This window comes from Lottia gigantea (assembly GCF_000327385.1).
Source record: "Lottia gigantea unplaced genomic scaffold LOTGIsca_9, whole genome shotgun sequence".
Classification (NCBI taxonomy): Eukaryota; Metazoa; Mollusca; class Gastropoda; family Lottiidae; genus Lottia; species Lottia gigantea.
Window position 1 is genome coordinate 4237832 of NW_008710950.1, and position 16876 is coordinate 4254707.

Genomic DNA, 16876 nt, shown 5'->3' on the forward strand with positions numbered 1-16876 from the left:
TTATTCGTTTAACGAAATAAACATAGTGTATTTCGTTAAAACGAAATAATTATTTCGTTTAAACGAATTAATTATTTCGTTTAAATGAAATAATAAATAAATATGTTTACAATTGCGCCTTAGGGGCTCCGTAGAATCATAAACACTCTGACTGCTTCAAATTTTCGGAATAATGAAGAAAAGCAATTAATGGCTACAGGTATAGAACATAAATTGTTTCATACTAAATTATAAAGTACAAAGACAGTTAATAAAATGAGAATATTTAATTCTGTTAGATCACTCTACATCATCGGTGGGGTCAAGTCGACCACGACCAACTAATATAGTTTTACATATTCAAAGTCTGTTGCTCGTAAAAACTGATCACTTGTTGTTGTTTCTTCTTTTTTGTTGTTCTGGATTTCTAATAATATTCATTGATGGTGGAGTTTCCGTTTGTTTTATTAGTCAATTTCAATATCTCTTCAGTGGGTTATAGCCAAAAGAATAAACAAAATATGAGTTATTTAAAGAGTCTTTGTGCAAAGCAGAATGATGAACTCCTTTTTGATCGGAAGTATGTATATTTGTTATAACATTAAACTTAACTTTTTTATATTTGAGATCATTTATTTCATCTCTCATACAATAATAAAACGGTGATATATTTAAGTCATTCGCCAATCTCATAAGTTGAAAGTTTGTGGTTGTATCAGTTCCATATTCATCGAGAAAGATATAAGCATTTTTAAAAGTCAGTTTTTTGAAGTTCGCTTTGATAAAACCTACCTATGATTTGTTCTTTGTCTTGATCGATTAATTCATATGTCGGAGGTGATGTGGTGTTTACTTTATCAACGACGAATATTTCGTTTGTCCAGTATCCAACGTAACCAACACTTTTTCGAATTTACTTTTATATTTGAAAATACGAACGCGATCTCCAACAATTTGGGTTTAATATTTAAATTATTTATTTCATTTTCAAAATTATATGGGGTATATAAGTAAACTTTATAATGTTTGGATTTTGACTAGCTTCCATTGGAGAAACACCGATGGAAGAATGAATTTTATTATTATATTCCGATACTACAGTGGGTAAAATCTTTAACCATTTTTGAGACTTTAGTTCTGTGAATTTTTTTAAACAGTTTTGATTTAAGCGTCCTGTTAAATCTTTCTACTACTACAGCTTTTCCCTCGTTATGAGTACTGTAAATTTCAAACTCAAGTGATTTCATATTTTAATTATAAAATTCACTTCCTTTATCTACCCACAGTTTTTTTGGTTTTCTATCTTTCATGATTGTTTCAAAAGCATGTTTGACTAATAATCCTGTTTTGTTTTTCAAAGGAATAACCCAAGCATATCTTGTATACAAATCTATAACTGTTAAGCAATATTTATATCCTCTTTCGACTGGCATATCAATTAAATCAGCTAACCATATTTCCCCATTCAAAGCAGTTGTCTGTATAGTTTGGGGTTGTCTGTATTATTTCGAATTTGGTCGTTGATTTTACATGTTATGTCATTACAGTATAGTAAATATGTTAAGTGCAAACTGTTTACCATGAATGTTTGTGATTATTGACAATACGTTTAACTATCAATGAAATAAATTGCATCGACATAAGTATTTCTTAAACATTTTCTATTTAAAGGTTGATTGGGGACAACTTTTACCGAAGCAGAAAATATATGATGAGTTCAAGAAAAACTAGCCTCTAGTCATAGCTTGTAATTAAATACTTCTGCATGAGAAAAGTTCAAAGTGTTTGTGAACTGACAGGGATATTGGGTTTTATTCCATTCTACTGTAAAATATGTGTTAAAATGATCAGTCTGACACGATGTGAAAAGCGAGTACCAAGAGCAACGGAATTTCAACCACTGCTAGCAGTTGATGGCTTCGATGAGAATTAGAAGAACTAAACCGCATTAACCATCCATCTGCATACAAAGGCAACGATTCATTATACGCACTTAACTATGTCCCACGAGCATAACATACATGAAACCTTGTGCTACCAAAAAAAGAAACGGTGTACTAGTTATAATAGGATGTGGGTCAATAAATATTCCTGTAACAAACAAATTTTGAGAACTCGTTAATCCAATTAGCTTTCTTCGAATAAAAGCTTCAGCTTCTATCGTGATTACAGGGAATGTTAACTCACGAAGTATCTGACGGATATATGGTTAAAGGCAATGGTCCTTGTTCATGAGGACGTATAATTGAATACGAGAGGCTTATGTTTGGCTCTTCCACTGTTTTAAGCATGTGGTGGTAGTTATGATTCAAATATTTATAAAGGTGTCCTCACACCATGACGATTACCAGTTCCGTATGGTTGCTAATAATGGTAGTTGCCATGAGTTCCGAAAGCACCTCACAATTCAGTTGCAGGAGAGTTCAGCTCTACTTTTTCGCAACTATACATAACTGGTAATCGCTATTGTGTGAGGACCACTTGACTACATAAATTTATAATATTGAATGTCAGAATTCATTTAGATATTCGCTGAACGCTCACATTAGAGGACATGAAATAAACTAAAATATAAGCCTATTATAGTATAATAATTAGACTGGCTGTAATAATAATTCTAGATAAGTCTAAAATTATTGTGTATTGATGATTCTGAATAATATCACCGGTAATAGCCATATCATATTGTCTCTGGTAGTAACTAAGTTATGTGATAAGATGAGAAATCTTTTGCCTCAGAATATGTTCTATAATATATTTTTGCGATTCGATACACCAGTGTTCTTAATTGACAACTTGAAACTAAAACACTATGAAGCGGAATTGTAATCTAACCTTAACTTAAAAAGAATTTATTATCTAATGCGGATCTAGGCTTTTGATATTGTTTAGTTTACAAGAAACTTAAGCATCCAGTTCATTAGAAAGTTCTACTCTCAGCCACATTAAGGTTATTGCACTTATAGCGCCCATTACTGATCTAAGATGAGTATTCAATGGCGCTTTACAAACACAAATATTTCTACATTATGGCCAATGTCTATACCTTGGAGTATCTATACTCCTTGGTCTATACACATACACCCAGTTGTTTTAGGTAAAAGTTCTTCTAAAATGATCTGTTTTTTTCTTTCTCTTAAAAGAATCAACAAATTTACAGATTTTAAACTTTTCAGGTAACATGTTAACAGTGGTCCTGCTACACTGAATGACCCATCCGCATTATATTTTGTTGTTGGTAAGATTAAGACACCCAGAGGATCTTGTACAATACGAATTTTAATATTAAAATATCTAGAGTTCAGAGATCCGATAGATATTTTGGAGTCAAATTATTTAAACATTTGTACACCATCAGAAGAGGTTTGCACTCGGTCCGGTTGTGTATTGGAAGAATGTGTAGGTCCTTTAACGCCTCTGTTGTGCTGGCAAATTTTGGTAAACCCAGGATCAATTTAGCAGCCATATTGCTTGAATTTTCGTTCGAGGCAGATTGATAAAGTGGCTATTGCAATAGTCTAAATGTGAGAATACCAAAGCTTTAGACACGTTGATCTGTTGATGAGAGTTTTTATTTTTTTTTATTTTCATTAATGCTAAGGTAGCGTTACGTGATTTTATCGCTATATGCTTATTAAAATCCAGATGTTGATCAAAGGAAATGCCAAAAACTTAACGCATTCTGCGGTTACACTGACACCACCAACTTTTATTTCAGACGTCACAGATTTCAGCGGTAGACGATTATCATCATTCATTTTGAGCGTATTTCTATCGTATCAGACAAGACAGTGTTGTATGGTCCTGATCTCCTCTGATATATTACCAGCATCAAAACTTCCGTACACATTGTGATCATCTGCATACCCAAAAAAAAAAGATTAAATTCGTTGTCAATACAATTTCTGGAATAGCAGGTAAAATAAACTGGACCGTTGACACTTCCTTGGGGATCAGAAAAAAATATTGGTTAAACGGTAAAATGGGGGTTGTAAATCAAATTTCTGTCAGATAGGTAAGAATCAATCCAAGTTTTTGCAGTAACTGAGACACCAAAACAATTCTGAAACGTGTCCATCAGAAGGGAGTGATTTAGAGTATCAAAGGCGGCACCCAAATCAACGGCGACAAAGGGTGGAACCCTTGGCGTTCAAAGTTTTGTAGAAGGCCATTATAAATCTTTAAAGTTTAAGTTTCGGTAATGCAATTTGACCTGTATGCACTCTGGTTAGATGGAAGTAATTCATTGGCAACAACGTGTTTGTTGAAGCTGATAAGTGAAGCCTTTTCATCATAGTCATAATCATGTCAAAAACTACACATCATATTGTCTTTAGATATTACATTATTACACTTATCAAGTTGAAATGTGTAAAACTTTCTAAAAACTCTTTAATTCTCATGTAGACAATTTCAACATTTAAATACAATAGATATAATTTCCCTAGTTCCACAACTTAATTAAAAGCATCACACAACGTTTGATTTGTACCAGAAATATTTCAATTGACTCAATTAAAAATTTCGACTCTTTAAGAAGAAATCTAGAGGGAAATATAAAAGTTTAAATTGGCCAGAAATACTTCTCTCAATGGGTTAATTTAAATGTATGTTCTCTATCAAAGTTAACTAAAATTCTACATGTGTAAAGTCTGAAAAGTTTAAAGTATATTATACCGCTACATTTCTAAGCCATTAACTCATAATATCAGCCATACTATTCAGTTTTTAAAAAGGATTTATGAAAAGATTACCAACAGAACATTGTCTTTCAGGAACACCAGGAGATACTGTGACTAGATTGCTATTCCTTCACTTTTCCCCATGAATGGATTCTTGTCAAATTACAGAATTTTTGTGAAAATGTTATAAACAAAATCACCAGTGACCAATTATTCAGCTGATTTTTTCCGTCATTAAAGCCTAAAACTTCCCCATATTTACATGCACCAAGAAAACCTGCATGGGTACGGATTTTTGGATTTGAAAATACGGAAGCAAAACAAAGAAACTCATTTGGTATAAATCTAAGATCAGTCAATCCTTTTAAATTAGAAATGGGATAAAAACTATTTTTAATTGCCAATATCCCTTTTGCAGATCTAATCGTTGAATCATTTGTAAAATGTTCACTTGAATTTATTATAGAGCTTGTATTGCAAGACAACGTGTTCATCTACATTATTGTAAATATCTTTGCTGAAATCGACACAGATTCGACATTTTTTGTCCTTTTGTATGAAAATAAATTGGATAAACAATGATACCCATCTATTACAATTTTAAGTCCAGACTAAAATTATATTAATAGAATTATCTATGTCTAAGGCCTGATTGACAATGTATTTTATTATAAAGATTTGATAGTTAAGTAATGTATATTAAGGGATGACAGTAGACTAATTCAATTGAGTTCAATTTAATAAGATACAGATTTTCAACCTAAATTAAATCAATGATGAAATTCGATTATAATACAGACGGCAATTTAGAATAGGCTCAAATTATGTTGTTGTTTTTTCCTATAATATACTCATGTTCTTTAATCAGCAGTAATGAATGATGAACTGAACTAATCCTGTGGAAAATATTTTTAATTCTCATTCGCACAATATTGTGATCTGTTATTACGCCAATGCACATAATGTTTAGCATACATTTAAACCAAGAAAAAACATAAATGTGTTTCATGAAACAGACATTGATATTGTGATGAATCAAAATTATTCTTTTATCTTTTTGGCTTTTATTTACTTTGCAAAATTTAATTAACCTTTGGCTTACTTCTCACATTGCTCCCGTCTTCGTCCCTTATTTACTTTTCTTGTTTATATCATTATCCTTATTTATTTTTATCATTTGTACATATTCATTATTAAATCCGTAATTTTTATTATTGTCACGTAATTTCACGCTGCTGCGAGATAACGGTTACCTGTGATCTCGCGAGATTTTCTCGCTATATAAACACAAGCAGACGAATGATTCTTCAGAAAGAAAGAGAGAAAGAGAGTGTGCTCTCAGCAGGTTAGAAATCTTTCTCTATGAGCTATACCCCGAAGGTCCCATGTGACTAGCTTTATCGGCGGTACCTCATTACCCAATTTTTATCGGGCGGTCCTTTGTGATTATTCTTACCGGTGTTAATTCTTTTATTCGGCATTTTCTGAATGATCCTTTGTGATTTGTGTTGTTCCAGTATAATTTAGTGCTTGTGTGGTATTTTTAACGTGTGTGCCACCCCAAATATTCTGGGCTATTGTGCATTGTTTTTATTATACGTGATTGTGATTTTGTGCCACTTTGTGAATAGGACAGTGCTTTGGTTCGTGGTTCCTATTTTAGACCAATTCAATTTGTGTATAGGACTGTGCTATGTGATTCATGTTATGCAATTTGTGTCTCGTAGCAGCGCCCATTTATTTTTATTAACACCATTTTTCATAAAGTGTATTGTTGTTTTTGAATGTAGATAATTGATATTTTTATATATAAAGTTTTAAACACTTGTTTCTTCGATTGAGTAAATTGGGATAGATTATAGTCACTTTTGAGCTGACACTTGCTTAACGGAGAGATTTTTGCGTGATTCTGGGGCTGTATAGCAAAACCCCAACCCCAGATTAATAAATCCAATTACACGCTACATATAGGGTTTTCTTGGTGGCAAAGGTGGGATAAGTGATATCTCAATTCTCAAACAAAATATTCGGTGGTTTCTGGAGAAACGCCCTGTGCTTGAATGACAGACATGACTAGACATACCTTACTTGACATGGACTTTACAAATATGTGTGACCCCATCCCTGTGTTGTGTCCATCTGATAACCAGCGATATGAAGCCAGTGCCTGTGCCCCAAACGATAGCCCCGGATCATCAAACCCTCCACGTACTGTTTCGTCTAAAGAGGCGCCATCTAGTAACTTAGAAGCGACTATACTGCATCAGTTATCAACAGTAGTGGAACAATTGGAACTGCAAAGAAAGAGAATTGTCGAAATTGCAGCTACAAAAACATCGCCCGATTCTGTGAATAATATGTCTAATAGTGAACAAGTAGTGAATACAAATGGGGCAGGGTACGTGGTAGGCGGAATCAGTGGTGACTTCGCTGCAAAATTATTTGACAGATTCGACAATCTGTCTAAGGAAATGGAATTATATAGAAGTGAGGTGTTTGATGTGAAAACTTGCCTAAAACAAGGTGTGAGTGCGGGGGGTGGTTACAACAAATCGAACAACGTTACGTTTGGGCCGAATTCTGGTGAATATAATTTCGTTCCTAGTGTTACATCTACACCGAATACTAGAGGTGACGTCTCCGGGTCTGTGTGCCGTAAACCTGTGAGGACGCTCCAAGCTTATGATGGTAGTACATCCTTCATGGACTACAATTGCCATTTTCAACTTTGTGCTCAACTTAATAATTGGAGTGAAAATGAGATGGCTTTACATTTAGCCACAAGTTTAAAGGGCAGTGCCCAGAAAGTGTTGACGTCGTTAAAGGTGGAAGATCGTTTAATTTATTCAAAAGTTATCGGTGCTTTAGAAGACAGATTTTTACCCCAAAATCAGTGTCAATTATACAGAGCCCAATTGAAGGCCCGACAAAGAAAACCAAAAGAAAGTCTGCCCGAACTTGGGGAAGCAGTAAGGCGTTTGGTGACAATGTCATATCCATCTGCTGATAGTGAATTACTTCAAATTTTAGCAAAGGATGCCTTTTGTGATGCTCTTTGTGACGATGGAGATATGGTGTGGCAGATTCAGAGAACCAGACCAACAAATGTTGAGGATGCTGTAAGGTTAGCCGTAGAGTTAGAGGCAAACCAATCTCCAGGTAATACCAATAATTATAACACCAGTAGAGGGGCGACAAATGGAAATGGAAGTGCCAGTTTTAGAATTCAGCGCTATGACCATAACAACAGATGGCACTATGCTCGTTCGGGTCATGGTAGTCGTGCAAATAAAAGAACCTTTTGCACCCCCAATGAAACTGGTCTTCACATAAAGAGTATCATACAATCAGTGAATGTAAATGCCCTTATTGATACTGGGGCTACAATAAGTTTCTTATCAAAGAAGTCCTTCGATTCTATTCCACGAAATAATCGACCAGAACTAAAATATGTGGCTGCTAGATATAGTACAGCGAACGGTGGGCTTATGGTCATTTATGGCAAAGCTGATTTTTTAATTGAAATCTATGGTCATAACTATCCCCATACATTGGTAGTGGCTGACATTGGCTCTCAGTGCATTCTTGGACTGGATTTTATGAATGCCAATGAAGGCACCATCAATCTGAAAAGAAAGACGATAACGTTGAATGGTAATACATACGAAATTCATCTAGAAGAACCTATTGGTATATGTCGTGTGTCTCTGTGTGAAAATACATGTGTTCCATCTGGACATGAGGTGGTTGTTAATGGATATATCCCTTTGGAATGTGTCGAATTAGTTAAGTATCGGGATGTAATGATGGAGCCCATTGAACGTCTGTATAAAGAAAAGCGAATCTTGTCGGCTAAAGCTATTTGTTATATAAATGATGATAACCCTTGGGTACCAGTGAGGTTATTCAATGCAAATGATTATGATGTCTTTTTTTATAAAAACACCTCGGTTGGTGACTTAGTTCCAGTAAGAGTGGTTGAGACTGAGAGAGTATCCCAAACACCCAATATTTGCCCAGAGTTACCACCTCATGTTCTGGACTTGTGGGTTAGAGCTTGTGAGGGGTTGGATCGAGAGCAATCTAGGCAGATCGAGCACTTACTTACAAGACATCATGATCTGTTTGCCTCTTCGCTGCAGATCTTGGAAAAACAGGACTTGTGAAACACACAATAAATGTTGGCCACGCTGAACCAATAAAGCAAAGACCCAGACGGGTGGCAATTCACCAAAGGATAGAGATGGATAAGATGGTAGAGGACATGATGGCCAATGAGATTATTGAACCATCAAGTTGGCCCTGGGCTAGTCCAGTGGTGTTAGTGAAGAAGTTTGACTGAAGTTTGAGATTTTGTGTGGACTATAGGAAATTAAACTCTTTGACTGTTAAGGACGGATACCCCTTATCCCGTATTGATGAGACGTTGGATACACTGTCTGGGTTCAGTGGCTGTCGACCATGGATTTAGCAAGTGGCTACTGGCAGGCGGAGGTGGACCCAAGTGATCGACCAAAAACCTCGTTTACAACTTTTAAAGGCCTTTACCAGTTTAAAGTCATGCCCTTTGGTTTATGTAACGCACCAGGAACCTTTGAGAGGCTAATGGAATCTGTTCTTTAAGGATTGCAATGGGAAGTTTGTTTGGTGTATCTTGACGACATAATTATTTTTTCGAAAACGTTTAATGAACATTTGTTACGATTAGAAATAGTGTTTAACCGATTACGATAGGCTGGTCTGAAACTGAAGGCGTCAAAGTGTTATTTGTTTCTTGATGAAGTGAAATATTTAGGACATGTTGTGTCAGCTGCTGGGATCTCAACAGATCCAGCCAAGATTCAATGTGTTAAAACCTGCAAAAAACCTATAAATTTAACCGAAGTTCGCAGTTTTGTGGGGTTGTGTAGTTACTATCGGAGATTCATTCCACAATTTTCAGCTATAGCTAAACCTTTAAATAGATCACTGAAAAGGGTAGAGAGTTTATTTGGACAAAAGAGTGTGCTTAATACCCTTAAGCAAAAATTTACTGAAAGTCCTGTTCTGGCGTATCCTGACCCAAACAAGCCTTTCATTGTGGATACTGATGCTAGTGGTTATGGAATTGGAGCTGTGGTGTCTCAAGTTTTTGATGGAGTAGAACGTGTCATAGCTTATGGTAGTCGTTCCCTCACTAAAGCTGAGAGAAATTATTGTGTTACGCGTAAAGAACTTTTGGCCGTTGTGTACTTCGCGAAATACTTTAAGGCCCATCTGTATGGAAAACAATTTACTCTCAGAACGGATCATGGAGCATTAAGGTGGCTGTTAAACTTTAAAAATCCCGAAGGTCAGGTAGCACGTTGGATCGAACAGTTAGCCCAATTTAATTTTGAAGTTATACATAGAGCAGGTCGAGCACATAATAACGCCGATGCATTGAGTCGAAGACCATGTGTTCAGTGTGGAGTTGGTGATGAAAATACAGAAGAATGTGACGGGTTAGTAGGACTTATAGGTATTGATACTAATGTCATAAGGAAGATGCAAGGAGATGATAAAGAGGTTGGTTCCATTAAGACCTGGGTTGAATCGAGAATTAAACCAAAGTGGAGAGATGTATCTCCCAAGAGCCCGTTTGTAAAGAAAGTTTTAACAAAGTGGGATTCCTTGGTAATTGAAGATGGAGTTCTGATCCTGGAGCAAACTAAGTTTGATGTTGTATTGAAACGTGTTGTGGTTCCAGAAAGCAGACAGAAAGAGGTTTTGCACCTTACACATGACTTGCCCACAGGAGCTCATCTTGGAATCAGTAAGACAGAGGAGAAAATTAAACAAGGTTATTACTGGCCAGGGTTGAAGCAGGATGTACAAGATTATATAAATTCGTGTAAACAATGTGCTGCGATAAAGATGAGGAAGAGAAAGGCACCATTGTCCTCCTATGCTGCAGGTGCGCCCTTTGAGAGGATTGCGATAGATATCGTGGGACGGATTGATCCACCCACGGAGAGCGGAAACCGTTATATTCTCGTTAGCTGTGATTATTTTACTAAATTTGCTGATGCTTTCCCAATAAAAGATATTGAGGCAAGAACCGTGGCAATTACTCTAGTTTATCTTGTCTTTTGGAATTCCAAGACAAATTCATAGTGATCAAGGCACACAATTCGAAAGTTCCGTGTTCCAAGAAATGTGTCGCATGTTAGGAATTCATAAAACAAGAACAACTCCGTACCGTCCCCAGTCCAACAGTCAGGTGGAACGGAATAACAGAACCATTAAAAGCGTGTTGTCGTCGTTCGTACAACAGAAGTGTAACCATTGGGATACGTATTTACCATATGTGATGTATGCCTACAGAACCAGTAAACACGACACCTCTGGTGTTACACCTAATTACGCCATGTTTGGAAGAGAGTTCAACACTCCGCTCGATCTTCAGTTTGGTCGTCCACCACAGACAGTAATAGAGCAACATGTTTGGAATAAAACTTTAAGGGACAGGCTCATCTTTTGTCACCAATTTGTTCATGACCAGATCCAGGTGGAGACTAAACGTCAGAAAAACTATTATGATCACAGGAATGGAAAAGACGATCTGAAATCAGGTGATAGAGTGTGGCTGTTTACACCAACATTGACGCCCGGTATTCCCAACAAATTCGCGAAACCTCTAGACGTAAACAGGTGGTTCATGTAGATCGGTTAAGAATATACAACCAACGTGACGAAGAATCTGACAGTGATGCACCATGTGAACCGATAGACGACTTCCTTGATAGTGACGACAATGTAGATGCCGATAGAGATGCGTCATGTGAACCGATAGATGACTCTCCTGACAGTGACTATTGTGATAGTAATGTGGGTGGCGATAATGCGGAATCGTTAAATGTCCAGGGTTTTGCTCCTGTAACCTCTAGGTATGAAAGAGTACGCCGACAACCTGCTTATCTCGACACATATGTAATGTGTGTTTCTTCTATTCCAAGGAAGTTGGGCGAGGATGATGAGAAGAAGAAGCATGATAATAGGAAGATGGGCGAGAGGAAGAAGGATGATGAGAAGAAGAAGGATGATGAGAGGAAGAAGGATGAGAAGAAGAAGGGTGGTGATAGGAAGAAGGACGAGAGGAAGAAGGACGTTGGGAAGAAGGATGATGAGAGGAGACAGGATTACCAGAATGATGACCAGGTTGTTGAGAAGAAGCTTGACAAGAAGGATGGTGCGAAAAAGAAGGATGATTACAAGACGAAGGATGATAGCGATATAGATGATGGGAAGAAGGCTAATAGAGAGATAGATGACGAGAAAAGGGTTGATGAAGATATAGATGGTGGGGATAAGGATGATAGTGATGGAGAAGATAAAAGATTTAGAATGGAAGATAAAGGTGGTTTGTTGAGGATGATAAGGCTGGACAAAGAGTTGGGTGGTGCGCCTAATCTTAATTTCTCTTTATATAGTGATATTAGTGAAGAGAGTAGTGCAGGTGGAGACTCTTTGGAAACGTCGGGTGATGGTGAGGAAGTAGAGGAGAAAGAAGGAGGGAAAGTGGATAGAGCTACAGAGACGAAAGTGGAGACAGGGGAAACGGGGACGCAGTGTTGTATGGTGAGGTATAAGAAGATTGTGGAAGTAGAGAGTATGACGGAGGATGGGGAGAGCAGGACAGTGAGAGTAGAGACGGATTTTCTCGCTATATAAACACAAGCAGACGAATGATTCTTCAGAAAGAAAGAGAGAAAGAGATTGTGCTCTCAGCAGGTTAGAAATCTTTCTCTATGAGCTATACCCCGAAGGTCCCATGTGACTAGCTTTATCGGCGGTACCTCATTACCCAATTTTTATCGGGCGGTCCTTTGTGATTATTCTTACCGGTGTTAATTCTTTTATTCGGCATTTTCTGAATGATCCTTTGTGATTTGTGTTGTTCCAGTATAATTTAGTGCTTGTGTGGTATTTTTAACGTGTGTGCCACCCCAAATATTTTGGGCTATTGTGCATTGTTTTTATTATACGTGATTGTGATTTTGTGCCACTTTGTGAATAGGACAGTGCTTTGGTTCGTGGTTCCTATTTTAGACCAATTCAATTTGTGTATAGGACTGTGCTATGTGATTCATGTTATGCAATTTGTGTCTCGTAGCAGCGCCCATTTATTTTTATTAACACCATTTTTCATAAAGTGTATTGTTGTATTTGAATGTAGATAATTGATATTTTCATATATAAAGTTTTAAACACTTGTTTCTTTGATTGAGTAAATTGGGATAGATTATAGTCACTTTTGAGCTGACACTTGCTCCCGTTAACGGAGAGATTTTTGCGTGATTCTGGGGCTGTATAGCAAAACCCCAACCCCAGATTAATAAATCCAGTTACACGCGACAATATTATAGATTCTGTGAAACGCCATAGCCTGGTGACTGAGGTATGTTACTGCAGATGAATGGAAAATTAACAATAGGAAAATCAAAGTCATCACGTTTGTCATTTTTAGTTGAAATGGTGTCTAATTGTAAAGAATGTACACTGATTGAGAATGTTGATTGAATTGAAAACTGGTTAAAGAATATTTATCTTTGTTCGTTAGAGAGGTTTATCTGGCGGTATCACTATAAATGAGAATATGTTATTTTACACGTCTTTCTAATGAACAATCTGTTTAAACAGAGTGAATATCTTTATTGATACTTTAACCAGTGATGGATTTTGACTTGTTTGGCCGTAGGCAAACGAATGGCAGAAGGCCTAATTTCTCATTTTAGGATTACAATTTTATGGCAGGAAGTTTGCGATCAATATCAATCCTATGCACGATATCACCATTAGGCTCAAACAATTTAGTCGATTCTCACACATCACGCTCCTAGTAGGACAATTTTCGATGGGCCTGCGGAAATTTATTAAATGTTTGATCATTTTTACCGCAACAAAATTTGCAGTGTCATGGGCCGAATTTTCCATGGGCCGAAGGGCAGCTGCCGAGTTTGCCTATAGGTTAATCCTCCTCTGACTTTAACTGGTAACATTCCTACTACCTCACGATCATTTATTGTAAATGATTTTTGGTGCGTTATTGATTGGAAAAAAATTCTCTGCTTTAAACATAAAAAAATATTGATTATATGAATTCTTATAAAATTTGGTATGTCACTGTAGTATATAATAACCTTAGAAAGGCAAATGTTGCTAAACACAATTACTATAGAAAAAGCTTAGCTTAAAGCTCTTGAATTCAAGTCCAAAGACTTTGTTAAGGTGTGTGACATTTCATTCCATGAGCAAAATGCGTCCAATCTATGAGCTCCCAAAAAATACCTCCATACCCTACATTCCACCAATCTCCCCCCCCCCCCCCCAAAAAAAAGGAGACCTCTTCACCCAATATTTCATCATTAAATTAACTCGTTTAAAAATAGGTTTAATTTTAAAACACGAACAAGCATAAAACATGAATTTGTTTAATCTGTTAAATTAACTCAATTGAATCTGTAGTTGTAGTATATGAATAAATCACACAAGGAAGTAAATACGGTGTTATTGACTATATAGGTCATAACACAAAACAATTGTAAATCATCGCAAAAATATAAATTTAAAAAGAAACATCCTCTGTCCAACATCTTAAACTATCAAAAAAAACTTAATTAGAATCCTATAATTTCTTCATTAGATAGAATAATTAAAAGAATTACAACTAATAAGAGAACTACGAAACATGAGATTAGAAGAAAAGATAGGAAAAGGTTTTAAAGTTATCGGATAAAAATGATTGTCGTTCACACTCCAAAACTTATTTTTGTTCGGATATACTAAAGTCATTGGGCTCTCTTCCTGGATTTCCATGGGCAAAGTATCCTGGAGAAAAACATCTTCCGGGTCATAATTACACTGGTCCAGGTACTAGGCTAGATCTACGACTAGCCGAAAACGATAAACCCAAACCAGGCGAAGAACCAGTCAATAGAGTTGATGCTGCTGCACTTAAACATGATATTTTACACAGAAACAAAGACATAAAGTTCAGACATGAAGAAGACAAACAAATGATAAGCGAACTTGAAAATATTCCAAATCCAACTTTCAAAGAGAGAATGCAAATGGCTCTAATCATAAAACTGTTAAAAGCAAAGATGAAATTGGGTATAAGATTTGCAGATGAAATTCATAAAGAATTTAGAAAAACTTAAAACTTTTTAAAAGTTAAAGTATTTGAAAAAGATGAAATATGGTCAGCTTATTTAATTAATATGCCAGTCGAAAGAGGATATAAATACATGTATTGCTTAACAGTTATAGATTTATATACAAGATATGCTTGGGTTATACCTTAGAAAAACAAAGCAGGATTATCAGTCAAACATGCTTTTGAAACGATCATGAAACATAGAAAACCAAAAAAAAAAACTGTGGGTAGATAAAGGAAGTGAATTTTATAATTAAAATATGAAATCACTTGAGTTTGAAATTTACAGTACTCATAACGAGGGAAAAGCTGTAGTAGTAGAAAGATTTAACAGGACGCTTAAATCAAAACTGTTTAAAAAAATTCACAGAACTAAAGTCTCAAAAATGGTTAAAGATTTTACCCACTGTAGTATCGGAATATAATAATAAAATTCATTCTTCCATCGGTGTTTCTCCAATGGAAGCTAGTCAAAATCCAAACATTATAAAGTTTTCTTCTGCCCTTAATAATTTTGAAAATGAAGAAAATAATTTAAATATTAAATCAAATTCAAAGTTGGAGATCGCGTTCGTATTTTCAAATATAAAAGTAAATTCGAAAAAGGTTACGTTGGATACTGGACAAACGAAATATTCATCGTTGATAAAGCAAATCATAGGTAGGTTTTATCAAAACGAACTTCAAAAAACTGACTTTTAAAAATGAATATCTTTCTCGATAAATATGGAACTGATACAACCACAAACTTTCAACTTATGAGATGGGCGAATGAGTTAAATATATCACCGTTTTATTATTGTATGAGAGATGAAATAAATGATCTCAAATATAAGAAAGGTAAGTTTTATGCTATAACAAATATACATACTTCAGATCAAAAAGGAATTCATCATTCTGCTTTGTACAAAGACTCTTCAAATAACTTATATTTTTTTGATTGTTTTGGATTAGAACCAACTGAAGAGATAGTGAAATAACTAATCAACTAATCAAATGTTCAACATTTCAAATTCAATTACCAAGACAAAAGTTTTGTGGACAGCTTTCACTTTGGGTTTTATATCAGTTGAGTTTAGAGAAATACAGTTTGGAGAAATTATAATAAATTTAACTTCATAAAAATGGCAAATAAGTTTGGTTTAGGTTCTTTATCTTTAGAAACTAAAAAACCTTCCACTCCAGCATGGATAAATAAAGCAAAATCTTACTTTGTTGATCAAATTGGAGGCACGCTTCAAGGTGATTAAGATATGAACAATTTCAAAGTAACTAATTTAAAATCGCCTGAAAATGATAATGACGCTGTTCACAAGAATTATTTACGGGATCAAATAAATTCAATTGAAGTAAATAAAAACCATTTAGAAGATAAAATAAGTAATGTGAAAAGATTCCTTCAACGTCAACTAAATAATAACAATTTTATTAATGATACTTAACTACAGCAAGAGGTATCAGATTTAATAAGTTTTATTCAAAAATAATTGGTCAAAACTCAGTTACAAAATTTAATTTCATTAATATCTAAATTAGATGAAAGATTGCAAAACAAAAATTAGATATTTATCAATTAATAGATAACATTCCAGGTGAAAATGAAGATACATTTCAACAGGAATTAAATGATCTGGAAACTAAACTTAACAGTGAATTACAAAAGGAACTAACAAATATTAAACAACAAATACAAAACATTGATGATAGCAAAATCCAATTAGAAATTTTAGTGATGATGATGTTGCTTCTATTACTTCTAATATTGATAAATCAAAAGAGCATGAATATAAAAAATATTGATTTACAGCAAATATAAGAGTATTTTTTTTATAAATTTTTTCCTATCAAACCCCAAGGCATTTTTTATTCTGAATATCCAAATTTTGGTTTCCGTGAAAAAATCAATGGTACAGATTATGTAGAAATCAACGACGAAAACAGCAAGAATAATCACTTGTATGAAATTAAAACGAGTGGAAAATATATAGATAGGTTAATCATTCAAGATAAAGAAGAAGATATTCTTTCATTGGGTGAT

General features: G+C 35.1%; 1 protein-coding gene across 1 annotated transcript; it reads left to right on the plus strand.

Moving 5' to 3' along the window:
• Window positions 1–6730: 6730 nt before the first annotated feature.
• Window positions 6731–12353, plus strand: LOTGIDRAFT_155939 (hypothetical protein; the record flags this gene model as incomplete). The annotated part of the gene is made up of 2 exons (XM_009068437.1): window positions 6731–8727; window positions 11324–12353. The coding sequence occupies 2 exons, from the start codon at window positions 6731–6733 to the stop codon at window positions 12351–12353; spliced, it is 3027 nt and encodes a 1008-aa protein (XP_009066685.1).
• Between the last annotated feature and the right edge of the window lie 4523 nt (window positions 12354–16876).